General features: G+C 38.6%; 2 protein-coding genes across 7 annotated transcripts in view; one reads left to right on the top strand and one right to left on the bottom strand.

Annotated features, from left to right (window-relative positions):
• Positions 1 to 574: 574 nt before the first annotated feature.
• Positions 575 to 8,221, top strand: LOC112556220. The gene is made up of 7 exons (XM_025225025.1): positions 575 to 654; positions 1,460 to 3,074; positions 3,391 to 3,639; positions 4,135 to 4,298; positions 4,947 to 5,186; positions 5,823 to 6,017; positions 6,816 to 8,221. Exons 2-7 carry the CDS (start codon positions 1,484 to 1,486, stop codon positions 6,876 to 6,878), a joined length of 2,502 nt encoding a protein of 833 aa, XP_025080810.1. The 5' UTR covers positions 575 to 654; positions 1,460 to 1,483; the 3' UTR covers positions 6,879 to 8,221.
• Positions 8,222 to 8,322: 101 nt separating this feature from the next.
• LOC112556219 (protein SFI1 homolog) overlaps positions 8,323 to 27,081 on the bottom strand; it is a 33,301-nt gene continuing 14,542 nt past the window's right edge. For 4 of the 6 annotated variants that reach the window (XM_025225018.1, XM_025225020.1, XM_025225019.1 and 1 more), the window contains 28 exons: positions 26,524 to 26,610; positions 25,488 to 25,577; positions 25,104 to 25,295; positions 24,452 to 24,682; positions 24,086 to 24,220; positions 23,715 to 23,812; positions 22,958 to 23,144; positions 22,569 to 22,673; positions 21,950 to 22,166; positions 21,521 to 21,696; positions 20,272 to 20,459; positions 19,881 to 19,962; positions 19,504 to 19,558; positions 19,086 to 19,292; positions 17,721 to 17,864; positions 17,118 to 17,319; positions 16,484 to 16,574; positions 16,131 to 16,248; positions 15,640 to 15,784; positions 14,828 to 14,918; positions 14,399 to 14,570; positions 13,975 to 14,188; positions 13,654 to 13,798; positions 13,051 to 13,267; positions 12,692 to 12,853; positions 12,302 to 12,437; positions 11,853 to 11,963; positions 8,323 to 10,857 (listed from right to left, as the gene is read on the bottom strand). In XM_025225018.1, coding sequence (XP_025080803.1) covers positions 17,233 to 17,319; positions 17,721 to 17,864; positions 19,086 to 19,292; positions 19,504 to 19,558; positions 19,881 to 19,962; positions 20,272 to 20,459; positions 21,521 to 21,696; positions 21,950 to 22,166; positions 22,569 to 22,673; positions 22,958 to 23,144; positions 23,715 to 23,812; positions 24,086 to 24,220; positions 24,452 to 24,682; positions 25,104 to 25,295; positions 25,488 to 25,577; positions 26,524 to 26,610 — 2,281 coding nt within the window. In that variant the 3' untranslated portion in view covers positions 8,323 to 10,857; positions 11,853 to 11,963; positions 12,302 to 12,437; ... (8 more) ...; positions 16,484 to 16,574; positions 17,118 to 17,232. Of the gene's footprint in view, positions 10,858 to 11,852; positions 11,964 to 12,301; positions 12,438 to 12,691; positions 12,854 to 13,050; positions 13,268 to 13,653; positions 13,799 to 13,974; positions 14,189 to 14,398; positions 14,571 to 14,827; positions 14,919 to 15,639; positions 15,785 to 16,130; positions 16,249 to 16,483; positions 16,610 to 17,117; positions 17,320 to 17,720; positions 17,865 to 19,085; positions 19,293 to 19,503; positions 19,559 to 19,880; positions 19,963 to 20,271; positions 20,460 to 21,520; positions 21,697 to 21,949; positions 22,167 to 22,568; positions 22,674 to 22,957; positions 23,145 to 23,714; positions 23,813 to 24,085; positions 24,221 to 24,451; positions 24,683 to 25,103; positions 25,296 to 25,487; positions 25,578 to 26,523; positions 26,611 to 27,081 lie in introns of all 6 variants that reach the window. The other 2 variants (XM_025225021.1, XM_025225024.1) reach the window with 2 other exon arrangements.

The raw sequence follows: 27,081 nt of genomic DNA on the forward strand, positions 1-27,081 counted from the left end.
AAACTTGAAAGAGTGTAACATCAGTGTACTTTGACTCCCAACTTTGTAAACGTATCAGCGAGATATAAAAAAATAACACATATATAAAATAAAATTACAGTGGAAAACTACTTACAGGAAAAGGACCGGCTTGAAGTTAGCTCACAATGTGAGGAAACTAGAGCCATTGTACATTTCCCATGATTCATTAAGAAATTAGCAGCACTCATACGAGGCTCTTCAGTGACGTTGCTGCGTCTGCAAATTATCGGAATTTTCTGGAAGACGAAGTAAGTTGTAATAATTTCTGTGTCACATTTTACGGCCAGAACTAACTTTTGATTTTTAATGGCTTCATGTGCCTAAAAACGATAATTTAAAAGTTGTGATGCCAGATATTGCCTTTGTTACACGAGGGACCAAAAGTACTTCATCGTACATATCGAAGTCAATATTCACAAGTTTCTCTTGTTAAAAGGTTTATCTGATAGCAAGGTCGAAACTATAATTAACATCTTTTGAAATATAAATGGAATTCTAATCAACTGAACGAATATTTAAACCAGAACGTTGCTAAAGTAAAGATCCAAAATCTCAGAACTAATTTTTGCAGATCTACCGGTAATCGTTAATATTTTTGGGTCAGCAGAAAAGTATCGAGGGATACAGAATTCAGTAAGCTATTTTCAACAACAAATTTACACCAAAAAAATTTATAAAGTTTATTCTTGAGTTCATGAAAAATAGTTAATGTCAATAGTTGTGATTATAGTCCATTGACTAGTCCGCACTACTCGTCTTTCTCTGCAGATGTATGAGACTCTCCATCCTTATCGTTTGCTCTCTAATTTCACTTTGCGTGTTCTATGTTTATCTTCTTATTGCTTGTCTGCATAGTTGTTTCTGCTTCCGTCCTTAGTGTTCTTTCCATGTCTGCTACTTGTCTCAAGCGCTGAGAGTATGCTCCTTTGTGAGCTTGATTATGTACTTTATAAATCACATATTTTTTTATTATATTAAATAATAATAATTATTAGTAGTAGTACTTACGGGATTTGAAAAACCAGCCTAAGTGTAAAAGCTATTATCACCTAAGATTTTTGTCACATACGTTTCTGTAAAATGTCTGACAGATCTAAATTTTGGTTATACCAAGAAGGGATGGTTCTTTTTTCCAGTCCTGCAAAACTATGTTAGCTTATTTTTTCCCCCTCCATGGCAGTGACAGCTGTTCTGTTGTCTACTTCGTCCCTTTTTGATACTTTCAATATCCAACGACAATATTAAACTATTTTTATTGCATTTTTATTTCCTTGTTGACTTGCGCTTATTCCTTTTCTACTTTCAATCTAATATCCCGGGGAAACTAACATTTTTGTAAATTTATTTTCTGGATCATATATCCGATTAAATTTCACGTTTTTAAACTGGAGCGGAAATCTCTGGAAATATAACTACCATACACAACATTGATATACAGCTCCTGGCATTCTGGATATCTCTGATGGAGTCGTCTACAACCAGAGAGACAGCTTTCGTAGGAGAAGATCAGGCCGCCACCGAAACAAATCTGAGACTTGGACAGTATCCTTCAGTGTCAAAATCGACGCACCCTTTGTGCAATGGCAGACTACCAGACCTCCGCGTGTCAGAACAGAGCTCAAACAGCCCGAAAATCAAGCAGAGAAGGCCAGAGGAGGCCGTTGATGTTCGCCATGGCCAAAATGAGAAAAACATAACCATACTGGTAAAACCTGAAATTGAAGCTGGAGATGGCCAGGCTCCCGTGATCATTGGGGAAGCAGAAGACCATATTGGGGAGCGTTATACAGGGGTTTCTTCTCTTCTGTCGATGGACAAAGAGAACACGAACGGTGAGAAGGAAACACAGCAGAAGACAGTTGACAGGTATTGTCAGAGGGCAGTGCCATGTCAGAACGAAAATTCTGGGGCAGTCGACTCCTATCCGTCTAACGAAACCTTCGGCAACGAAACTGCAAACGGATGTGAGAACTCGGATGGCCACGTCATTCACTTAGTCGACGACGGAAATGGTGTGGCGACGTTCAGGGTTTCTTCCCCTGCTGCCGGGGCGCAGGACACCGCTGTCACAGTTATCGAGGATGGTCACATCATCGTCTACGAGCAGGGCGCAGCCATCGAAGCTTTAGACAACGATGCCGGGGGTTATCCTGGCGTCGCCGTTGGCAAGGTGGAGTCAGACGAACCTGGGGAGTCTGCTTTTGCTAGCAGAAACGCCAGCAAGACGCACCTTTCCATTCGATGTTATCCTCCGACCACCGGCAGCTGCAGCCGCCAGGACGAGCGCGCAAGCGGCAGGGGCAGTGTACCCATGTCTGAGATCCCGCAGCCGGGAGGGTACAGCGGGGGACGGGGCGGGAGGCACTGCATCACGTTTCCGGAGAAAGAAGAAATGGGGCGCACGACATACGGTGAGTCCAACCTCGTGAGACCTTTGCTGCACGACTGTCCGAGGCCAGCGATTCCGTTGACCAGTACCAACTGCAGCAACAGCAACAGTAGTGACGGGAACAGAGAAGGCCATCGGCATTCTGCGACTTCGGCCTTTAACCCTGATGCACCCAGCCAAAATCAACAGGCTGAGCCGCTCGTCAAGACGTGGACTTACTCCTCGGACAGGGACGTCCCGCTCACTCAGCATCACTACGTAGGCGAATCCGCAGGCTGTGCGTACCCAGCCACATCCGGCGCTTCTTCAGCGGTTTCCATGGCAACAAGTCACCCGGTGTATGAGGACTACATGTCCAACACTCCTGCCATCACTAACGCTCACCCTAACTACACGGATCTGAGTGGCGCCTACCCGGGGTATGGCAGTCCCTACAGTTCTTGGCCTGCGGCGTGTCACACGTCGGCTGGTCACCCAGAGAACTACCATAGCTACCCCATGGAAGCAGCCTTGCCGGAGGCCGAGCACAAGATAGCAATGGGCTACCCACACGTCCATGCACACTCTATACCAGCAAGCTACCCGGCTCACTACCCGTCTACTTACCTACCTGCTCCGTCAACGACGTACCTTGGCTACGCGGGTGACCGGACATGGCATTCAGGTAAGCGGATAGTGGCTTCCTTTGTCAAGCTTATGTTAAACTTTTCGCTATCAACGCCCGTTACGTCCCAATGGTGTCCTTCTGGAAACAGACTGGTCTTTTGAAAAAAAAAATTATACACAAATACAGATGAATATGCATGGACATAAATAGTACGTTGTGTACATTAATGTTAACCATTTCCTTTTTGTGATTTTAATGTTATATGACTGATTAGAGGGGCTAGAACCTTAACCCAATTGACTATTATGATACTGTATACAAAGGGGGGAAAAAAAGGAAGAGCTAATGGTATGACTTTTAATGAATTACTCAGGTAAGAACATCGCTGGAGAGGCTTTGGACGTTCCAGCAGGCCGACATACCGGAAGTGTCGCTCGAGATGCTGCCATCTATCACCATCAGCATTATCAGCAGCAACAACAGCAGCTGCAGCCAGGAATACCTAAGCACATCAGTGTTCCAGCCCCTATGGGACGGGGATGGGACAGCTCCTGTCCCTCTCCTGGCTGGGACACAACGACCCAGAGAAACGCGCGGTATACAGCCTCGGGGCGTGGCCGAGGTAATACAGTTTGAGTTTTCTTTACCAGTCTATCAACGCTTTTTATTTATTTATGCATTGTCTTTTAAGGGCCAATGAACTAACAAAATAGACAGAAGACAATCTTTCTAAAGCAAGTATTCTTTACACAACAGTGATCAACTAGAAGCTTTTGATTGCTTTGTAAAATCACAAGTCTTCTGGCGGAAAGCACACCTACCAGTGCCTTCTCTTGAACCACACATATTTCATTGTCTACGTGAATATACTTTATGCTTACGTCGGTATTACAAAGGAGAGATATTTTCTTTTTGCAAGCTCTATATCATCCTTCTCCTATTTTTCCATCTCCTCATCATTTTCCAGAAGTTACCAAACCTAAAAATCATAAACGCGAACTCTTAGCAAGACTTTTTTGGACATTTTGGACATTTGATTTCTTGATAAACTCCAGTTACACCAAGATGCATCTGCGTACTTTTTTTTTTTTCGAAATGCCTAATGCTCTGTGCGTAGGTGTCAGAGTGGATGCAGCTGCCCAGGGCAAACACTCTTACAACGGAGGTAACTACAATACTCGTTCAGCGCCTGCGACCACTAGCAACAACTTCGTGGGCAGGACGCGCAAACGGACAGCCTCCCTCCCAGACGGCACAGCAGACGACAAAACCACATACCAGGCAAGCGGTGATAGGTTCGTTTTACAGACATAAGCAAGCTGATCGGTGATTCTAAGCAAATAATCAAATAAGACGTTCTTTAGAAACAACAGAGTTGGCGTCTCATATATTTTTATTTTATATATTTGTATTAGTGTGTGATGTTTGAGTGTTTCATCGTACATGCAAGTGTGCTTGTGTTGGTGTCGCTGCGTATATTATTTCTTGACTGCGTGTGTTTGAACGTACACCGCTGCAGGCAGTAAGGAGATAATTACTGGTGATTAGCTTTGTCTTCGTGAGCTAGTTATATTGCATGTGTTTGGAGGTGTTGCAGGGATGATATGAAATAAGAGAGATGATGATGGTGTGCAAGGAGCGAAAACGATATGTATTTGCAATGTGTGGTTTTGTTGGGTTTGAGTGTTTCGATCCATACGTGTATGTGTGTGTGTGTGAGAGAGAGAGAGAGTGAGATAGAGAGAAGTGAGATACTACTGCGCTGCGGGTACATATTTTGGGGGTAAAGGTGATAATTAAACAATGTCTTATAGTTTAATTATGGATACAACATAAACTATAGTATAGTCAAACGGGAAATCACCTTTTTTTAAACTATCAATATTTGTCACAAGACTGGTTTCTAGTGCCCCTTGGTTTTGATATCAGGCAGGAAGTGCCGGCATTTTCCCCACCAAGGACCCACAGGCCCGCAAGCGGCAGAGAGACGCCCCTTATTCTGTTACCTCCAATGTGCACACGCTGAAACCAGGTCACATCATTGCCTGGTACATCGACTATCTCATCCACGAGAACGAAGATCGCACCCAGATTTCACGAGCCTTCACTCTTCCGGTTAATCTCTTCCACACAGATGACTTCTACTTCCTCGAATCTTTGCGCAAAAAGGTCCGTTCACATGTCCAGTAAAAACTTTTTAAATATTAAACTAAGACAAAGTAAATCAGTGACCGTTTTAAAGAGAAATCGAGTAACGTTGGTGCCATCATTGGACATTGTGGATACGTTTTTGTTTGTAGTGTGTTCTCTTCATATTCTTCGTTCACTGTCAGTATGTAGTTTGCTCTCCTCCCCCTCCAACAAAAGTAAAAAAACAAAAAACCGGGCATCTCCCTATGCCACTGCGTTATGGTAGTGTTGTTGGTCTCCAAACTATTTGCTCTTTATAGAAAATGGATTCGCGCACATCGCCGAAATGGAAGATTTCGTAGCTTGGTGCACCAATCTCTTTCTTACCATGGTGCTCTTCAGAGCAGAAAGGCTCACCTGGACTAAGACGTAAAAACCCTCTCCGCTCACCTCACTTTTCAGAGATAAAATCGGCGGTAGGAGAATGTTAGAGTGTTGAACTCACATGCTGTTTTCTATACACGACGAACCGCTTACAGTTCACTGCTTCTACTATGATCTCTTGGACATGAGACTCATTTCATTTTTTTTAATTGGCTGTGTGTAAAAGGCCAATATAGAAGTGAGGTTTGTCTAAGTTATTATGATGTCATTCTTGTTTTCAACACCGGACAGGTGCGGTTTCCAAGTCCTAAGTTCCTTGCTTGGATGCAGCGTCAGCTTCCTTCACTCAACGCCCATGCTATCGACTTTCGAGAGGGTCGTCCTGCCGCTGGCAGTGCAAGTGGCTGGAACGCGGACTGGAGCTGGCAGAGCAAGTCCAAGCGTGACATCATCCATGACGTATTCTTCTTCTTCCAGCACCGCAAGGTAAGTGCTCAAGACAGGTGGAAGACACGCTCGGTTAATTGTTTCCTCATTTGTCCCGTCTTTCAAGTTTCCTAAACGTGTCTCCTTACATCACACGATTTGACAAAAATTATGCTTCTTCGTCAAAATAATAATAATAAAAAAAAGATGCTCACATATTTCTAAAACTGTATGGCAAACCAGCGGGATGGTATCAATTGTTCTGTGATTATTGAAGCCAAGAGGATCATACGGTTAACTGGAATCGAGCACTCTAGAGATAACTGCATTTACGTAATAAATATTGCTGTACATGTACGTTGTTATTCAACATGTGTGGATGTGGGAACATTTACGAAGCTGAAGAAAAGGGAAATGTACTGCCTCGCTGGGAATGATTCTTATCTGAGGTCACTGAAGTACGGAAGCATGTAGTCATGTGATCGCTGATATATATTGAAGAGTTCCTGTACTTCCCATGATGAGTTTACAATAATTTTAACCGGACTTTTTCGGTATACGAATCCATTCAACGTCCACTAGATTATGGATTCGACAATTGTGTATATGTACCCCAGTAATATTATGACTCACATGATATGAACTTTATCGTTATTATGTTATTCTGATCCTCTAAATGTTATTGTCTGTTTTTATTGTCTCTTTGTCTCAAGCGGGGGCACGCCTTAGTGCAGGCGCTATTTTACGCTTGACAAATCCATGTTACCACTCATTTCTTACAACTGCATTAGCTAGTTTTATGGAGTTTGAAAAAAATCGGCTTGGTTGCACGAATATTTTCAACTTTTGGTGTTTCAGGCAGCTAATCCTGAGAGAGAGACTGTGCTCACACAAAGACCCAAAGGGCCGCTTGTGGCCTGAAAGTCTTCTCATTCACAGACTAGCTAGGGAGAAATCCTGCATGGACCTAATTAGGAGCTGAAACACTGCCAAATGAGTTGCGACCCGTTGAAGAGATGCTTAGAAACAGTCGTGTTTTCGATAGCCCAATCCAGCAAACTCTGTTTTTATCCCAAACATGCTATTCTGTTCGTACGGGTGTTTTCTACGACAGTTTTTTGAGTGCGGGCGGGATTTTAAACTCAATTATTTCTTCGATTTCTGTTACTTGTGTCGTCAGGTTTCACACTTTTCATCCGAGGAAGTGGTAGAGGCAAACACTGGCACGGTATATGTATCGCGTGTAGGTGTGCTCCCAGCATTACAGAGGGTTGTCTGCAGTTTATAAAATGTTGACGGATTCTTGTCGGAAAGTTGCGCTTGATTGCAGACATCAGAACACCGTCTTCTGGTTAACATCCTGTTTCATGCAGTATACTTAGCATCTCTGCAGCAAAAAAATGTCAAAATTATATAACAATAAGGTGCAAAAGACCAGAGACGGCCTTGAGCAAAGATCCGTATTTTCTACCATTATCTCTGACGGTCATCTTGGTGTTAGGTGCACGTGTGAAGCCTGTCAGTTTTCTGTCATTGTGCATGAGATAAGCGTGTTAGGGCGCATTGCATTACAAATAACGAGATGTTTTTTGTTGCTAAATTCACTGCACATCGAAAATTGTGCTTTAGTACCAGACAACGCAACTGACAACGACGACTATCGCGCATGGGTGGCACGTGACTGCCAGGGTAAGGGACTTCCGGTTCTTGCAGACGACCGCCTGTGTTCGTTGTTAGGTTGCACAAAGCTCATGATATTATTGATTGTGAAGATTTATCTTTTGCATGTGGCTAAGCCGTTGTTGGATTTGAATTGTTTGTTGTTGATTTTTTTAAACAAAACTTTAGACAAAGCAGATGGACTCGCTGATTTTTTCGGCTAAGCGTAGAATCGGCGGTTTTATTGGAGCTTGAGGAGCCGCAAAGTCGCGGCATGCTGATCTCAGCATTCCCCACCAACAGGCCGATCTTTTTGCATCACTTCTTCCCCAAGGAACATGCACGTGCCTTTTTTTTTCTTTTTGGAAGACTCCGATCACGGACCGTACATAAGCTACATAGACCCTTGCTCCGGTGACCATTGATTCTAACTGGACCTTCGGATCGGCCGACATCGGATCGAGTTGCTTTTCAGCTGATTTTCGGCAAACTCGATCAGTTTGGTACACAGGTCTTCATTAAATGATAAATGCAAAGTGTCCCACCTCTGCCCTTCTGCTTAGTATACCAATTAATTTAAAGAATAAAACAATTACTGAAGTTGTATGCTGTTTTTTAACTGCAGTTTGTCATGCAAGACATGTACCCGCACGTTTGTGAGTATGGGTTGGAAAAAAAAGGTAATAGAGAGGAGAGCCATAGAAAATAACTCTAAACCCAGAAATTTTAATATAACATCACAGACTTTTCTGTATGAAAGTGTAATAAAACAATCTAAATTAAATATATGTTAAAATGTGCAAACATCTCAAGAACTGTATGCACTTTCCTTTTCAGTAATTTTCATGCAGCAGTCAAATGAGCAGACATGTACTGTCACCCAAACACTTGTTCTGATTACAGCAATGACACAAACATGACCAATGATAAAACTATACCAGCTCATTAAGTGCCATTTGGCATATAGAATATGAAAGGATTATAAAAAAATGAATAGTAGTTTAGTTGTCTTGCAAGAAGACAATTGTGTAAAACTGCTATTCAGTTAATTACAATGAATATAAAATGCAAATGCAGAATACTTAAAGTACTTTTAGTCAAAGAAAATGACAAAATAATTGTGAATTAACAGTTATTTTTCAAAACACAAAGAACTGTTTAACACAGTTACCAAGCTTTCTTGCCTCCTGGGGCAAAGGAAACAGCTATTACATTTATAAATAAATATTTATATAAATAGTAAAAATAAATAGTTATTGAACATCATTATACAGAAGGCATGCAGCCCTCCTACTTCAAAGACTCAAAAATATTATGGTAAAAAACATATAAGAATATATTTTAACCTTAACAGTAAGATACATGAAGATGTCAAGATGTATTGTGTTATAATTAATAAAAAGTTGTATAGTTTCCTTTTCCTATAAAGATTTAAAAAATAACAAATTATCAAACTAAAGTGTATATTGTAATTAGGTTCATATTTCAGTTTCAAAACTGTCTTATATTGTCCATGGCAACAGTTTCTGAAAACATGTACATGTATTACAGACAAACGTAATAGATGACTTGGGATCAATGCTGAGCATCACAGATATTTTGATAAGGAAGCTTTTATGTAGAATAAATACATTTCATTGGCACAATTCATAATATGGTGCTCTGAAGATCATCAATAAGTCAGGATATAATTAAATAATTTATCACAGTCTGCTTGAGTACTAAGTATAGTTAACAATGCCTGGGAAAGAAAAGGTGGTATTACACTATGCAGTTTTTAAAATATACAATAAAGGTAGATTTATAAACCGTTTTTGGTGAAAACTAAGGTTAATAATTACAAAGAGAACTTGTTTAACATCTAAAGATGTAAGGAGAGCAATGATGTGTAGATCCTCATCGTTAATGTACATGGTGACTGATTATAACTCACACTGACATCTAGTATCACCTCTTTCCATTCCAGTGTGGCATTCTAAAACATGCCAGGAGATTTTGATGCTGTTTTCTTGCAGTCTGTGAATTCTCTCAAAGGCGTATCTACTTCCTGACATGAGAATTTTATTTTCACTGAAACATGGTCACATGATGGTGATGACCTGAAGTGCAAGCATCTCACCCTAGCAGACTACCAGATCACGCCCATTTCTCTTCCTTCACCAGCAGATGACATTGCTTTCATCTACTCCTACCATGCAGTGTAACTCACTATTCACACTTCCTCACTGAGCATCTTTTTGTGCATTTAGCCTTCCCAGTTGAATGCTAAGAATCCAAAATACTCTACTAAGCGCCTTGAACTATTTAATAGGATCAATGCACTATATATCTCCTCAACTATACAAAGTATAAAAGCTTAAAAGTAGCTCAAATCAGTACTGTTCTGCAATAAGGCCAAACATTTACCAAAAATACTCAAATGACACACAAGTGCAGTGCACATGCACTGGTATCAAAGATGCTGGAAGCTTAAAAACGCTTGGTATTTGATAAGAATCTTAAAAGTTTTAGTGATATCAACAAGTGGGTTTATTGAGCACCTATGGGTGATATCCATAATAACAGATATATATATATGACTGGTGACAAAATAAAGTTATCTGGAATGTTGCATAAATGCAAAAGCAAAGTCATTCCAAAGCTTTCATTTTTATCCCAAAAATTCTGTTGGAAGTCAAAGGAAGGCAATAAATAGATTAATAACATTTTTAAAACTTATAAATTAATAAAGGAGAAATAGGGATAACGACAAAAAATAGGATCAAAGATTCGGCACATATGCTTGTATAATATACAAATGTTACCTATCTGAAAGACAGAAATTTGGCATTGTTCATTCCCAGCACTTCAAAAAAGCTGAGGGGGGAAAAAAACCTGCATTCTTCACATGTTTCTTAATAGAACAGTTTGTTGTAAGCTGACAAAATAGATCAGCACACATCCACCTCTCATAGAACAGAAAGCTATGCAATTTTTTTATTTCAGTTTAACAAAAAAAAAGTTCATCACCCTCTCAAGGCTTCTTTTTCTTGCTTGTATTCATCTGAAAGGTTCAACATGAAAATGACTCCAATGTTGATTGCCGCACACTTCCCACAGGAACAGGTAAAAGTGAGCGAGGCATGTGTGTGCTGACGTGTTCTTTCCCTGGTGAAGCTGGCCTCCCAGCCTTGCCCCTTCCTGATGCTTGCATCACACAATGGCTATGAGAAGGACACAGACTTCGCCATGCTGTGAACACCTGCAAAAGAACAGGTGAGCTTAAGCAATCAAAGACATGTGGCAAGCGTGTATTTAGTGGAGAAATAAAGTTGATAACAAGAACTTATGCACAGGCATGGATTCAGTTAGGCACAGATTTTACATGTATAAATGTATGAACATGCAGCTATGATGTTTCATAGAATAACATACAATATAACAAATTACTGTCTTATTATTGAAGCAATGTGGTGATGTGGGTATGTTACCTTGATAGCCAGACCTATCCACACTATCCAGTCTTTAAAAAAAGTTTGCAGGAATACTCCTTTCATGTATGGGAAGGTTGGAGACTATATTTACTCTAAAGCGTATTTATTTTAATGTTTACACACTATGAATTGTTACCAGGAGGTCCAAATTAAACTGTCTACTAATCTATGTATAAAGAAAATAGCAGCAAAGATTTTTATGTCATATCTGTGATTATCTCATGAAAGACACAGACTGACAGACATGCGGTGGTTAGTGTTGAATGAATGGATAAAAAAGCGGCATTCTGCACTGAGCTTGGATCTGGTACAGGAGCATAGGGAGTGCTGAAAGTTCTAGAACATTCTAAGGTTTGCGTTTATGCAAGTGAATTACCTTCTGTTTACTATCTAGAGTGTTCCATAGGTGTATAGCTTGTGTGATTTATCTCTTTCATACAAACAAGGCTGATGGTTCTTGAACTGAACTTTGATCTGGTATACCAGCAACAGTGAGCAGTGAAGAAGGGAGGGGGGAAGAGACAGCAAAGAAGAAGGAGGAATCAAGAGAAATGTGTGAATTTATTTTACAATAGACTACAAAGAATGATTAAGCTCTTAAATGAACTCTCACTCAAAGAACTTGAGCCAGAGGCAACATGACTTTTGGGAACCCCTACTAGCACAAACTAAATGGCAACAAAATCTGCTGGTACCTTAAAATAAAGCCAAGCACATTCTAGAACAGCTAATTAAAATAAAAAAATTGTATGATGGGAAGGACCTGAGACAAAATCTGTTTCTTCTCTGCAGCTTCATTCCTAGCTGCAGCCTGATGTCTTGTCCATGCAAGCCGCCAAGTTCGCCAGTGAGAAGTAATCAGAGTCTCTTTCTCCTGTAAAAATGACATGCCTCATACTTTTACATACAAAACATGCATATTCATAAGCCAAGACACATTTTCATGCGAATATACATAAACAAATTAGACCTTTTGCAGTCTTTTTATCATTTGCCATGCATAGTCAGAGCTCTCTATATACAGGTGGGTGGGTGCACATGTATATATATATAAAATATGAGGTTTTGACATCTCCCCATTGTTTAAAAACATTCTCTTCCTCACTTTAGCTAATTTTTATCTGAAATATTTTTCTGTAAAAGCAAGAGATGCATACATTTTCTCGTAACTAAAAGTTACAAGACAACCATCAAAGATTTTCATTGCCTTACCATGATACGAGCGGTGACAGACAAGTTTGTAGCATGCTTCCATTTCCACACGCACCTGTTGGCACATCTTTGGCGGTGAAGCTGCAGGTTCCGACTAACTTTAACCTCTCTTCTCAATGCCTTGAACACTAGACGACTGTGAAAGCCATATGATCCTTTAACACGATTATGTTCTGATACTGTCACCTGTGACAATACTATTGACACCTTATACAGCACTATCATATAGTAGTTGCCATAATATTAAGCTGTCAAAAATCCTTAAAATCTTTGGTCATACTGAATTGAAATGATGTACAAACCTCAAAGTATGTTCCTGTTGTGATGGAAAGCTTATGACAGGAAAGAAAGCCAAGAAAATGAAAGAGAATTTTGAAGGGCTTGTCTCACCAGATGTGTTTGCTGTGATGGACTAACAGCTCTATGTTGCTGCTCTCTTTCATGCTGACGTTCAGCCTTGACCTTCAACACAAACTGGTGCCACCTCCGTGCAGACCTCATTGCCAATAACTGCACGTAGAAACGACTGGCCAGGAGCTCATCAAGTCGATCCTGAAAAATTGCATGCTTTTGACTTTAGTACAAATGACATCAGATGAAAAGCAGAATATTGCCAAGAATTTATGCTGCATATACCTACAGTTTCAACAAAAAAAAAACAAAATCCTTGGGATACTCCAAATAATCACAAATACAAGTCTGTGGTTTACAAAGTCACTGACCAAAAACTAACCCTGACCAAAACTCACCTTCCATCGTCTGAGAGCCTGTCTGATGAGAACTACATTTCTGGCTTCACATATGCCATCACCTGTGTCCTGTAGGCCTTGGCAATAGTCAAAGCGACATCGCATCATCACGAATGCAGCATTCATGAGGCGGTATTGATGTTGTCGACCAAACTTTGCTACCAACAGCCTCTGGCTGGTTCTTTTGCGTGTTATGAATCGCCAGGCTTGGAAAACCCTGACATCCAAAGCTTGACACTGTTACATCCTCTCCAATGTTTGAAAAGCAGCAATAACAAAGCAATGCAGCTACATTAGTTATTTAAGCTGGGCCCCCCTGTTCTACTCTATTTCTGTGAAAAGAAAATTATCAGAAACTACTCCAAAACGCTGTTTAATAATAAAAGATTGCTGAAACATATACTTATTTTTTTAACCAGTTTAATTAACTGTAGATAAAAACTCAAGAAGAATAAATCAGTAGCATTTTCACTTTTATAGTGCAAACCTATTAAACAATTACTGTTTAATTATACTCATTCAAATTATTTTGGGGGAACAAATATAATTAAATGGGTAAAATCTCTATTATTAGGAGATGTATTTTTGATGCAACATTCGTACTTCAGTTGAAGTTTCAGCTCCACGCTGTTCTGCAAAGAGTGAGCTCGCTGTGTCAGGCTTCGCCAGTATAGAAAATAACTCCGAAGGTTTTGCTCTTGAAGTGCACGCTCTAGGGCCACACCACGAATGCACCTGTCCCTGGAAGCTGCGAGAAGATTCAAATGCTTGTTAGAAAGAAATGTAAACCTCCATTGAACATATTCTAATGTTAACACTAGTATGCTTTAATCAACAAGAACCTGATCCTCCAACACATCATAAGCTGTTGTTATTCTTTCTGATCTGAATGCTGTACTGTTTATAATGCAAAAATAAGATCACCTTTTGAGTGAACATGCCAAGCCTCGAGTATGGTGACCTGCAGTTTGCAAAAGAAGGAACGAGACATGATGGCTGACTTGAGGTTTTGCTGCCACTCTCCCATGAAGTGCTCCATGAGAATTTTGTTCTTTTCCTTTACATATTTCTCCTCTCGCTGCTCTAACTCTTGCACATGATTCAAAGCTGATTGCCAGCGTGAAAAGTATGTCATCAGCTGTACACAGATATGAACAAGGAACAAAACTGATAACTAAAGATCTCTGAAAAAAATTTGCATTAAAAAAATTGACACTGAAAATAACAGCAAAAATAAATAATGAAAGTTTATTCTACAACTGCTTCTAAAGACACAGGTTTAGTCTAGCCTCTAATTAAACTTATACAGAAAACAACTGGACAAAGACACCCTGTGGTAGTGGCTCACCCTCTTGTATTTAAACACTTCTACGAGTTTGCACCCACGAGTGTTTTGTGCTTTTTGATGCCACTTACCGACCACACCAAAGGGCACACTGCTGGGCCAGTTCCTGTCGCTGCTTGCAAGCTTTTATTCGGTGGTGGAATCTGTCTTGCCATTGTCTAAACAGACGTTTGACCTGGAAACAAATTGTGTGAATGCATATCTGTGTACACCTTTGCACAGGCATACTACAATTTTAATCTTCTCTTAAAATTGTAACTTCAGTATGACATTTCATATTATACTGTATGAAATTTATGAGCAAACAATAATGAGCAAAATATTTAAAGCGTAAACACTTGTTTGTTATAAACAAAAATGTTCCACAGATTTTTTTTCAATCACAAACATTTTAGCTCTGTTTTGAGACAATGAAGATGGTAACAATCTTACTAGGTGTGTGATGCATTGAACCTGGAAGGTAAAGATGACCTGACGTTGCTGTCGTTTCTTAAGAACAACTTTCTGCCAACAGCCCAAAACCCTGGAACAGAATCAGAAGCAGTCCGATGAGAAATCTGGCATTCCTTACTCTTCACAAAATTATGAAGTCTTACTTTGAGGTGATACTGTGTGTTATTTTTTTTCACAAGGTTCACAGATATTAGTGCTCACCACAAAATGCTTTTAAAAAATTTGGAGTAATGTTATTGTAAAAACTTGGCATTTATTTAAAACTTATATGGTCATGTGTAAACTGAAATCATCCAAAAGTGAATGAATATTATCCAGAATGAGGGATATCAACACAAATACGATTCTTATGACTTTGCCTCGTAAAACTTTTGTGAAAAATGTATCATGTTTTATGCATTCCACAAAAGAATATGTTGGCAAATAACTGAACATACTGTTGCTAAATTTAAAAATACGGAAGTGAATCATCTTTACTCAGAACAGTTACTTCCCACTTTGCAGGTAACAGTTCAAAGTTTTTTTAAATCACAAATACTGGACATATTTATTGGGCACAGCAAACAAGTGCCTCTTGGCAAAGCAAACAAAAGTGAATATGAATTTTAAAAAGTTGAAAAATATAGCTAAACAGGTGTTGCTACTATGAACACATCAATTTTTTTTTGGCACTAAGAAAAATATAAATAACACATGAAAAGGAGGTATTATTTTTAAAAAAGCAGCTTATCTGATGTCAGAAAATTAGGATTTAAGCCTTACTAGATTTTATGCTAAATTTTTTTATTAACCTGCGAATAAGCCGAATTCTCTGTACTTTGTAAGCCAGGTGAAGTCGATTTGTAAGCTGCCACCACATGCTGAAATTGGAGATTAGGCGTTCCTTGTCAAGTCTTTTTTCCAGGAACTGCTGAGCAGCCTTGTGCTTCCTGCTTTCTGAAACAACCACAATGTATTCCTTAATACTTTCCTCTAATGTATGATAACTCCTGCTGTTTCAACTCAATGTACTGTACGTGTTCCTAACACCCCTTTGTCTAGTGCGTGACAACGCCTGCTTTAAGCAGTGCATTATTTGTGTGCTGTTCTTTTAGAGCAGATGCTGATCCATTTTCAACTAATAATACAAACACAAATGCACTTTAAAAATTCAACCCTAAGTAACATTTAATATAAAAGAAAGAAAACTCCACTTGATATGATCATACACAAAAGATAATAAGTCACAAGCTTAGGTGCCAAACCATCACATATAAGCTGTAATGAGGGCCACAAAACTCACCATGCGCCCAGGCCTGCCATTCCTGGAAGATACAATGGAGACGAGTCTGTCTGGCAGTTTGGTACCGTCGCTCAGTCTCTTGTTTCTGGTGCAATCGTCGACACCAGGTCCTAAATACCTTTGATGGTAACAGCACACATATAGATACAAGAAAGTATGTATGTGTATATGTGTGTGTGTGTGTGTTTTGCAGGGAGATCTTTGTGTTCATTTGCATGGACTTTCAGATGAGTGTGACAGATAATAGATGTATTTAGAGAAGGATGAACTGAATGGATGGGAAAACATTTTTTTGACATTTTGTGTATGCAATGTTCATTTAAGAATAATGCAGCTTGAAAGAAATTACTCACAAGGGACAAAATTCGGGTGTGTAGAAAATCGTGTTTTCTGTGCTCTTCCCCTTGGCGTATTCTTGCCCATTCATGCCATGCAGAAACCACTCTAAGGCAAATTTCAAAAATCTGAAACCTTGTACTCTTTTAAAAAGAAAAACGAAAAAAAAATCTTAAAAGTAAAAGTAGTTCCATAGCCTTTTGGTTGTTGGGGAATGAGAAGCTTTTCTCACGACCAGTTGTTGTGAGGGTGGTGTTCATCACTCATTTTGATGCCTTTCCTTCTCTCAAAGCTAGCATATTTATCTCACAACTTCTTATTTGTTTTTAATATTATAGTTCTTTTGCAACCTTCCTCTTTTTCTATCTTCACAGATTAGTTCCTAATAATATAATATTTAATCTTTCATTACACATTAAAGTTAGTAACACTGAGCCAGTCATATGTGCCTCACATAAGAAAAGTCATCATTTAAACATTTTATATTTTTCGCTTTCTTGCATTTTGTTAAACAAAATTTAACGTGCATATGTTAATAAATTTTTATTTAGGTGAAATCTGTATGTGTCTATAATCCAGATCACTAACATTTTATCTGAGTTTTGAAAGTGATCACTCATCAAAAATATCTTTTATTCATCAAAAGCTCACCTGCTAAGTAGATATTTGTGATATGCATTCTTCAGCTTAAAAAGAAACAGAAAACTGAACTTCCAGTCTTTGAAATACAACTTCAGACAACGCTGTCGTAGCTGCCGGTTCAACATCATTTCCAGTGGCAATAACTGTGCTTCTTCTGGGTCACTGATGTCCACAGGTGAATGATGTTTCGTTGATACTGCTGTTCTTGTGCCTGGTGATAAATGGATAAATGCGATCTCGCTCCAGCATACAGTTTGAGTGGAAAATGTAGCTCTTTGCAAAAAAATTTCTAGATACAAGTTGTTTCAGCTGCTTCATCTCTATTCCTCATCGCTGTTCACAATCGGGTAGACAGCTATTTAACATGGTGCAAGAGAAGACAAATATACTGAAGCACATAAACTAACAATTTAGTGCTCATATTCTAAGGGAGAAAAAGTTTGCCTTCTGATGCCAGTCCAATATGAAAAACAGTTTAATTATCTTGGTCACTCAGGAGAAACTTCACAGATCTTGTCCAGCAAACTGTGCCAGCCAGTAAGGAAACACCTTGTTAGATGTATCTCTCTTTCATTCATTTGTGATTTTTAATGCAAGAAATTCACTGCTTACCTTTGTCACCCAGAATGGAAACACCTTGCTCAGAACATGCTTAACTAAGTGGCCTCGGCTTTTGACCACTAGCAATGCTTTGTCTTTCTGCAGCTGACTGTACTTAATTAGTCCTTTCATGGCCTTCTGGAGCAGCTGTTTATTCTGTAATGTAAACATTTTTGGTTAAATGCTCTAGAAAAGTCTTTTAACTAAAGAATTGTAGAGATCATTTTACCCTCCCCCCAACTAAAAAACTTAATCTTTTACACAAAAAGCACAGATAATTAAACTGCAATATCGCATCTAATAAGTACATTCATTCATTTGTCCCTTGATTGGTACTAATTGATGAACAGATATGCTAGTCTGCTGGGACTGGTCATCGGGAGGAACAACTTGATAGATAAAGCAATTGACAAGACTTGACAGTTACTCTTGTTAGGGATGGTGGTGAGCAGGTCCTGTATAGAACAACCAGGTAACTCCTTTAACCTTTCAGGCCAGTTCTTCAGGCATTGATCCCAACCCCAAGGTATTCTGGAGCTTGGTGTTAGGGTGTCATGCTGGGTCACATGGCTGGATAGTCCAGCTTACACTGACTGTGTGAGAAGGGTGTTCCCTGTGTCTAGGGAGGGTAACTACATCACAGTCCACAAGGTTCAGGCCAGAATGGACCTTGAATATCTCAGAAGTCTTGCAGCTTCAAAAATCAAAGTGAATTCAGGGGTTTAATGAATGTCTTTCATTTTCTACTGCAACTTCAGGCTTGTGAGAACAAGATTTCGATCACTGCCTGTGTCAGCTCATGGGTATAACATTTATTTTGGTTTTGTTGATGCTGGATTTAAGACTACAAAGTTGTTGTCCTGTCTTCCTTGTACGGGTGGAGTAGATTGGCTAAGGCAAGTCAGTCAGTGGCTTTGTGCAGATTCTTAAGCCCCTAGCATTGGTTTCGCCTTGGTCAAATTTATTTACTGCCCCTTATAGTGGTAGGTGTCTGGATTGATCTTGGCAATAGTTTCATTTAGTATGACTTTTTGATGCTTTCTATTTTTTGTAAATACTTCACTGTCTTCCTTCTTGTGACATTGTGAGGCTTGGCAGAGATGCAAATGGAGATTAGCAGTGATGCTTTGTTAACATCACTGTTTGCTGTAGGGAGTTAACTCCCTTAGTCTAATTTCCAAGATTACCCTCAAAGCAGTGGGACCATTTTCACTAGGATAGGGAGGAGGAAGACTGGCAAAGTATGAGTGGCGAAGTAAGGTCTATGCCCCTTCATTACACTACAAGGTGCTCATATTTGCAGACACTTGGGTTCTATTCAGACTACCTTCTTAAGTACATGTGACATAAAATTTCTCATTTAGACAAAAAAATCACCCTGAAGGCTGTGGCCCTTTGAATACCCATCAGTTGCAGTTGCCACAGTTTAAGTGTGTGGGACATCATTGCTGAGCAGTGAACAGCATAGGCCTGTTGTGCCAGCAAGCGAAGATGATGCTGGTTTTGGGTATAGTCCCACCAAAGTGAGAATGCTAAGCTGGCTGGCCAGTGTGCTAATCGTGTCACAAAAACCACAGCTATTTCCTGCAAATGAAAATTGTTAATCATAAGACATGAAATAACAGTTAAAAACTTTTAAACAGTTAAATCTGAAGTAGAAATTTGTCACAAAATCTCTTATGGTATACATTAAAGCAGGGTTTTTTGTTACATAAGGTTACAATAAAAAAATAAATGCTTATTTTTAGTAACTAAACATTGTATAATACAAATAACTATTAATAATTTTTGGTACCTGCATTTTCTGTTTTTTGGAGTAGCATTCCTCTGTATTCTCAAGTCCATCAGCACTAAGAAATTGCAGGTAATATGTATCAGCATTAAAGATTTAAAGTTTATTGACTGCACATTTGAACACATTTCACAGCAAGAATTAAGGAAAATCTAGAAACTGTTTTCATATATATGTATATATAGAAAGAGATGTACTTTCAGACACATGATTTCCAAATAATGACTTTAAAAAACTGAAATATGTGGAACATATAACATTTACAAAGAACCACTCTTTTTCAACGATGGCATTTTCATCATTCATAAACATTAAAACAAAAAAATTTGATGCAGACGAAAATAAACATAAAATGCAATTCTTGGTGTGTTTTGATTCACCTTTTCACTGAAGCTTCAGCAGAAAGCTCTGAATGACTGGCCTGTCTATAAATCTGGAGCTTGCCCAAACAACCAACATGACCTAAAGCAAACATTCATTAAATACATGCAGTACAGCAATAAAACTCCCAGGTTGAGGGGTTTGTCTCTTAACTGTCCTTTTCTTTCACATGTACAGACACACACATGCATGCAAGAAAGAACATTTACATGCATTGTACTCTATTTTGCAAGTGTTACCTCAACTGCACTCATACATGTTTTTCAAGAAATTTTTTGTTTTTTCACTTTTCACAGTTCAGATTTATATCATACAAATTAGTTATACATAATACACATGAAAAACACAGGCTGCCTATTGACATAAGTACAGACTCATTAGTGTTGTGACCTTCAGTGTCTTTGCCATCATCAAATGAATTGAGTTCACCAGATCCCACAGCTGGCTTCTCTTGAGGCTGCAGCCCAAGTTCCAAAGCGAAATGCTGCACAGCCTCAGACAAGGAACATGAAGTAACAGTATGCCACTCTAGCAAGAGGGTACGTAGCTTACGCTGTTCTGCTGAATGCTGATATGCCCTATTCAAAAGACAACAATTATATAACTTCCATGTCTTCATGTTAACAAGAATTTAGCATCTGCAACATTCACTACATTCAACATGTCTCCTGAAATTAATGTTCATGAGACAAAATGTTACTGTACAGAAGGACACATCATGGTTTTGCAGTCAAGAATCAATCAATCAGCCAATGCTCTATGCGGTTTAACATTAGCAATTTGTTTAACATCTGTCACACAAACAAAGCTGTTTCAACAAATTCAGACACATGAGCACAAGAAACAGAAGGAATAAACAAAGAAAAAAAAGCCACCAGCTCAGTAAAGTTTTCCTGGAAAAGATGTATTTGAAGGCAAGACTTGAAAGTATTGAAGAAGGTACTTGCGCACAGTGACGGTGCCTAAGCTTTCCAGACATGAGGCCAGAAAAAGGGAAAGAGAAGAAGCCAAAATTCTGCCATCTGATACATGGCACATACAGGAGGTTTGCACTGGAGAGACCATATAGTCCAGTAAGGTGTTAATAACTTGGACAGATATCCCGGGATAGTGGTAACAGAGTAGTCAATATAGACATGGACAGGTAACCAATACAAACTCATGAAAGACTGGTATCATATGATCTAAAGTTCTAAACCACGCTTATAGTGTGGTTTTGGGCTCTTTGAAGCTTGTCAAACAGCCTTTTGGGAAGCTCAGCAAAGAGGTATTTGAAATAGTTCAGCCAGAACAGCACAAATGCAAAAATGAGTTTCTTGGTGGAAGAATCTGTTAAGGCCTTTTTTGGTGAATTCTGCAAAGCTCAAGGAAAATTGACTTTCAAACTTATAAGCGCAATTCTCTAGCGAGAGCAGTGTGTCAAAGGTCACACCAAAATTTCTCACCCTTTGAAAATGGGATACTCACATCAAAGAGTACATTGGATTGCTTCTTCACCATGCAGCAAAAACAAATAACCTGATAATTTTTCTAAGTATCTTATTCATTAAGTGAAAAAGACACAGGAAACACAAATAAAAGAAAACAAGATTTCTTTCTCATTCCATCTTGAAAGAGGAATCTCTAGGTGCACACTTACCGAGACATGAGATGAACATGAAGAAAACGACGCCACCTGAAAAAGGCCTTCCTTAAGCAGTTCTGAGCCTGTTGTTGTTTAAGGTGCACTACTGCTGTGTCTGTGACAGCCATCTGCTTGTACATCTCAGATAACCAAAACTCAAAGTAATGTCTCTTTAGTCTCTGGTTCAATGACTGCAGAGAACAAAGAAATATTGCTCTAAGAATCTAAAAAACCAAATCATCCCTGAAAATTATATTTGGGCACCAGTCCTAAATATAGAGTACTTCATTATCCAAATATTAGAGACCATTTTTGTAGAAGCTGATTTTTCCTTTTACTATGAATGTATTTTTACTGAAGCTTGTACAGTATTCATAATATGTGTCTTAATGAAATGGCAATCTTTCTAATCTGGTACTAAGTCTAATATACCTTCAGACACACCTGTTCTGCAAGATGTATTGCCCTCTTATGTTGTTGTTTCTTGGAACGGGAGGTCCAGAGTGTAAAAAAGGAAACAAGAAGGCTGTTGTTGTGAAAGTGGTATGCCAGATGTTTTCTATGTATGATAGCATGCCATTCACACAGCAGACACAAGACCAGTCGCTGTGTAAATTGCTGCTGTGACCACCTGGCAAGCTGCTGACATTCCTGCTGGCGCCTGAATACAGATGAAAATTTGTCACATTTTATAAAGCTACTATACACATGGTCTTATTTTCCCTCCTCATCAATGTCATCGTCAGTTTTCATTGATTCATGACAGAGATGACTTTCCATAGGCTCATTTAAATTATGGCTATCTGAGATCTTTCTCTTGTTTAACTCAATAAGCAATTTATCTCGAATAATAGAGTAGGTGTTTGTATTAGGCTTTTGTTTAGTCACTCCATGTTAGGATTGGTTTGCTCTAGCACTCGTATGGGTTGAAAAACAAACCTTGAGACACTGGCATATAATGTGACCCAAATGGCACAAAGTCTCAGTCTGCTATGAAACAATGATCCATCAGCAATTCCTTTCATATTGCCAATCCCCAGAATATATAAAGAGGGAAAAGTACCTCCATAAGGCAAAAACCCTGGCCAGCTGATTTTGCTCAAACTCCTTTTTGCTGTGCTGCCTCTGACATTTCCTCTGAATATATCCATGCCATGCATCAAAGTACCTGCCACAGAATAAATATACTATTGCCATGCACTACTTAATACTAAGAATTTGTCAAGTTACATATCAAAGCAATTGCAATTATGAAATGAAACACTTAATGAAGTCACCAAATCACCTATAGAAATATGATGGTTTTTTGCAATATTTTCCAGTTAATTATATGTAAAATATTAGCATCTTCATAAAGACATGGAAAGTCAAACAGTTCTCATTTGCAGAAGTCAAAAAGTTTATAAATTATTGTTAACCCAGAGAAAAAAAGGACAGGAAAAAAGTTGTCACCAGATTAAAAGTAATCTCTCCTTTTTCAGGATTATGGGTTTAATCACAAGGACACGTTGAGCAGCCAACCGCCACTCCTGGAAACACCTCTGCATTGCACAGTGTTGAAGAACATGCTGAGAGGCCACAACCTCTGCAGTTTCTTTGTCAGCTTTTCTTTTCGCAGCTGTCCACTTTATAAATACATCTGTTGCAAAAATGACAGCACAATAATAATAGCAGGCACAGGATGAAAAAAATGATGAGTGCTTAAAGAAGATTTGCATCAGACAGCAGTGATCTCAGATAGTCTGTAGTTTCATGCTCAGTTTTTTAGTCACAGACTCAGGTAAGCCTCAAACCTGCAACCTTCTGCTCCAGAGTCAGCCCCACTTAACTACCAGGCTATGGTGCTGCCCCCAAGGATAAATAAATATGGTTAAAAGAAAATGCTATCAACAACAGCAGAAATATTCACAGTAAAAGAAATGACAGAGGAGAAACAATTACACAGAACACAGACCAAAAGGCATAGGTGAGGGTACAAAGCAAAGAAAAAAAGCAACAAGATGATGATGACGATAACAATGAAGATTATTATTATTTATCTTTCATGGATGTTGCAAAATACACACTTTCATCAGGCATGATATTTATGAAGCATTAAACCCTCCTAATTAACCAGTCAGCTAATGCACAATGCAGTATAAACATATAAATATAATCACTCGTGCTCTATTTTAATCTCTTTAGACAAATATGATTAAAGTCTGTTTACATCTCAAGAGGCCAAGTTGTCTGTCTGGTTCTGTGTTGTGCAAGATGGACTGCAAATGACGAAGGTGGCAAACATGCCGCCAGTGACCTGCCATTTTTCTATAAATGACAGAAAATGCATTCTCAGAATTTAAACTTATTTGTACAAATTTTCTTGAAACAAAACTTCCAGCCAACACATAATTAGAGACATATTTATTCAATTCATTCTAAAATTCCCAGTCCATCCATTAACACCAATAATTAAATAATAAGCATCAAACTTTACATTAATTAGTACAAAAACTAAAAATGAATAATATAAATCAAAGTCAGAATGAACTGAGTGCCCAGAGGTTCATTTGAAATTTATGATTTACTTATTTGCATTACCTGACACAGGAAAGTGTCCACAGCTCATGTTTATGTTTTTCATCAAGTCTTTGAAATAAAGACTTTTTCCAGACTGCGAAACAGCAGTTTATGGTCACCCTCTGGATTTTCTTCAAATGCTGCTGCAGGGTGATCCTTGAGACAAAGAAGTAAAAAATATTCTGCATCAATCTGGCTGCAACATTAGTATAAGTATTAGCCATCTTTGGTTATGACAAATCAAACTTGGAAGACATTTTGATGAAGGAAGAGGTGTCTTTCATGCACAAGTTATTTAAAAGCATTACAAAATTCAGGAAGATGCTGAAAAGATTAAATGATAAAAACATTTAAATATGTAAAACAAAATAAAAAGGAGCCTAATACCTAAAACTCATCTTGAAGACAGTGTATTGCCACCATGATGACAGAGCACTGCGCAAGAGGCAACGTTCCACAAGCACCACTGCCTGTTTCTGCCTTCGCCGCTGGTCCACTACATTTCTTCTCCACGTGAGCAGACATCTGTGTAGACGATTTGAAATAACAGCAGCAGTAACTTCTTGCAGGCGTTGCATGTTGTTCTGCCATTCAGTGCGCCAGTGATGAAATGCACTCCTGTAACGTCATCAGGACTCAGATTTCATGACAAATACTGTCTTAGGACACATTTTCTTCATTGACACTATTTTCCAAATTAAACTTTTAGCTCTGTAAACAGAACATTTTCTTCTCCTCAATTGGTATAAAACATCAATATCAATGGTCTGTTTCAAACTTTCTGGTTCAAGTCCTTGAGTAACTACATATCACAAATTTAATCTTAACTTGCTTATCAGAAGCATCTCCTGTAATTTAAAGAATCTCCAATGAACAATGTAGACAATTTATGAATGTTATTGTCAGTGTTTAGGCATATTTTTGTGATGCTATAGAGCTGTCAGAATGTAGAAAGAGAGAGAAAAATACATAGTAAAAGAAAATGATAACAATCCATAAAAAGAATATTTAAATAAATTTTTTCTAATTTGTCCCTTACCGATACAAACATTTATGAGCAAATCGCAAAGCTTTTTGTAAGAAGAGCTTCTGCAGCCAGTTATAGAAAAAATGCTTTGTGATACTCTTGTGCCAGTGTTCTAGACTGACAACCATGTCTTGCTGGTGTTCTGCTTGGCTGATTTGTGTTCCTTGATGCCATTGGTGAAGAATGAAAGCAAGCCACTTTGTCCTGCACCACATCAAACATTGTAAAATAAATCAGCCAGCTGCACATGATGTTGCTCAAGTCGAAAACAGTCTAAAACACAAAGTATTATGTATACTCAAAGGTGCAGATATATCCTTACATATATTATCTTTCTCCATCTTCCATTCAATTCTTTTTTTTTCTTTCAAGCAGTATAGCTGATAGATTGTTTACCGGAAATGATGCCTGGCCTTCTTGGATTGGTGCCAAGCCCTGATCATTATATGTAGGGATGTTCTCTGTGTATTGTGTCTTTGGAGACTCCTGCAGAGACACAGCATGTGCCAGGAACATTTTCTTTTTCTTCTTCATTTTAGTATGGCTTAGTCAACCTATCCATAACTAATGGGCAAAAGCTATTTAGCATTTACGTTAAACTATCTCATCATCACACAAAATGTTTTGCTGTCATTTCTGTGATCTAGACAGGTCAGTAGTTAGTTTTAGTTTATTTCTTGCTACTCCTTGAGGAGCATGGGCCCACAGACAGGTCAGTACAGACTGACAAAGTTGTTTTGAAATAGTCATTGTCAAGGCAAAAGATTGTTACTATTCTCTACTACCAGAACAATTTTGGAGCGACTGATATTGATCAGAACAGTTTTGAAGCTTTTAGCTGAAGAACTTATTCTTATATCTTTACAGTGGCAAACAGAACTTTGAAAAAATGAGATTCAGAATTTTGTAGTAAAAGACGCAAACACATTAGTGAAGTTCCAACCCTCACACCCCACAATACACTGAATGAAAGACTGAAGCCATAAAAATATGCACATCAGAAAAGTTTTAAAAAGCAGCACTCAAAACTAAGTTGATGACTGAAAAGTGGATTATATTAGAATGTTGTGTTAGATGTAAGTTTAGATCAATAAAGTAAAACAGATGAATGATGCTGACTTAAAAATTAATGTTACAGCACTTACTTAGAGTAACACATTTCAATATTTAAGGAATTGATTATGAAAAGTCAAACACACCTAGCTGTTTCACAGGTTCTCACAACAGTCACATGTTATCATACATGGTGTACAAAAATGCAGCATTATATACATCATACACCCTCAGAGTATCTTTAAAACTCAGTTTATCCTTTGAAGAGACTACTCATGAACCTACATGTAGAACAAATATTAGTTGTAGAATTATTTATTTACAAATGGATAAATTTTTTCATCAGACATTGTGCTTGTGAGGTTTTGTGAACACTCACATGGCTAGCTGAAGGCTGCGTGTTTTATCCTTGGAGACTTGAGCAAATGTACGCCATGCATGCCATGCATGTTTTAATCTGGTAAGTCTGGAACAGGGTCAGATACACAACAAACGTACACACTGCAAGCTATCAAGTTTGTGTATTATGTCAGGTATGCATACAACAGGTATGCATAATGTAACCTGGGAAATAGTTCACATTTTAGTCATGGTAAGAATGTAACAATCAGATGCACAACAAATTATGTTACTGACTGCAAATTTATGTCTGATGCATATCAGACATGCATGTTTTAGTAAGTCTGCAACACAATTAGAAACACCACAAATCCAACCAAACATTTCAAACTTTTAGCTCTGATGGTTACAATGAGCAGGCAGCTGCATTTTACAAAATTAAGAACGCACCTCGCACACACGCACACACATTCACATATTTGCATGTACACAATGAATGTGAATGGTTAGTGCACCTCTGCTCCTGAAGTGTAGGATGTCTCACATGCAGTTCGTAAAAATAAAGAAGGTATTCACAATATGGGGTAGGCATATTAAT

This window comes from Pomacea canaliculata, linkage group LG2, assembly GCF_003073045.1.
Source record: "Pomacea canaliculata isolate SZHN2017 linkage group LG2, ASM307304v1, whole genome shotgun sequence".
NCBI lineage: Eukaryota > Metazoa > Mollusca > Gastropoda > Architaenioglossa > Ampullariidae > Pomacea > Pomacea canaliculata.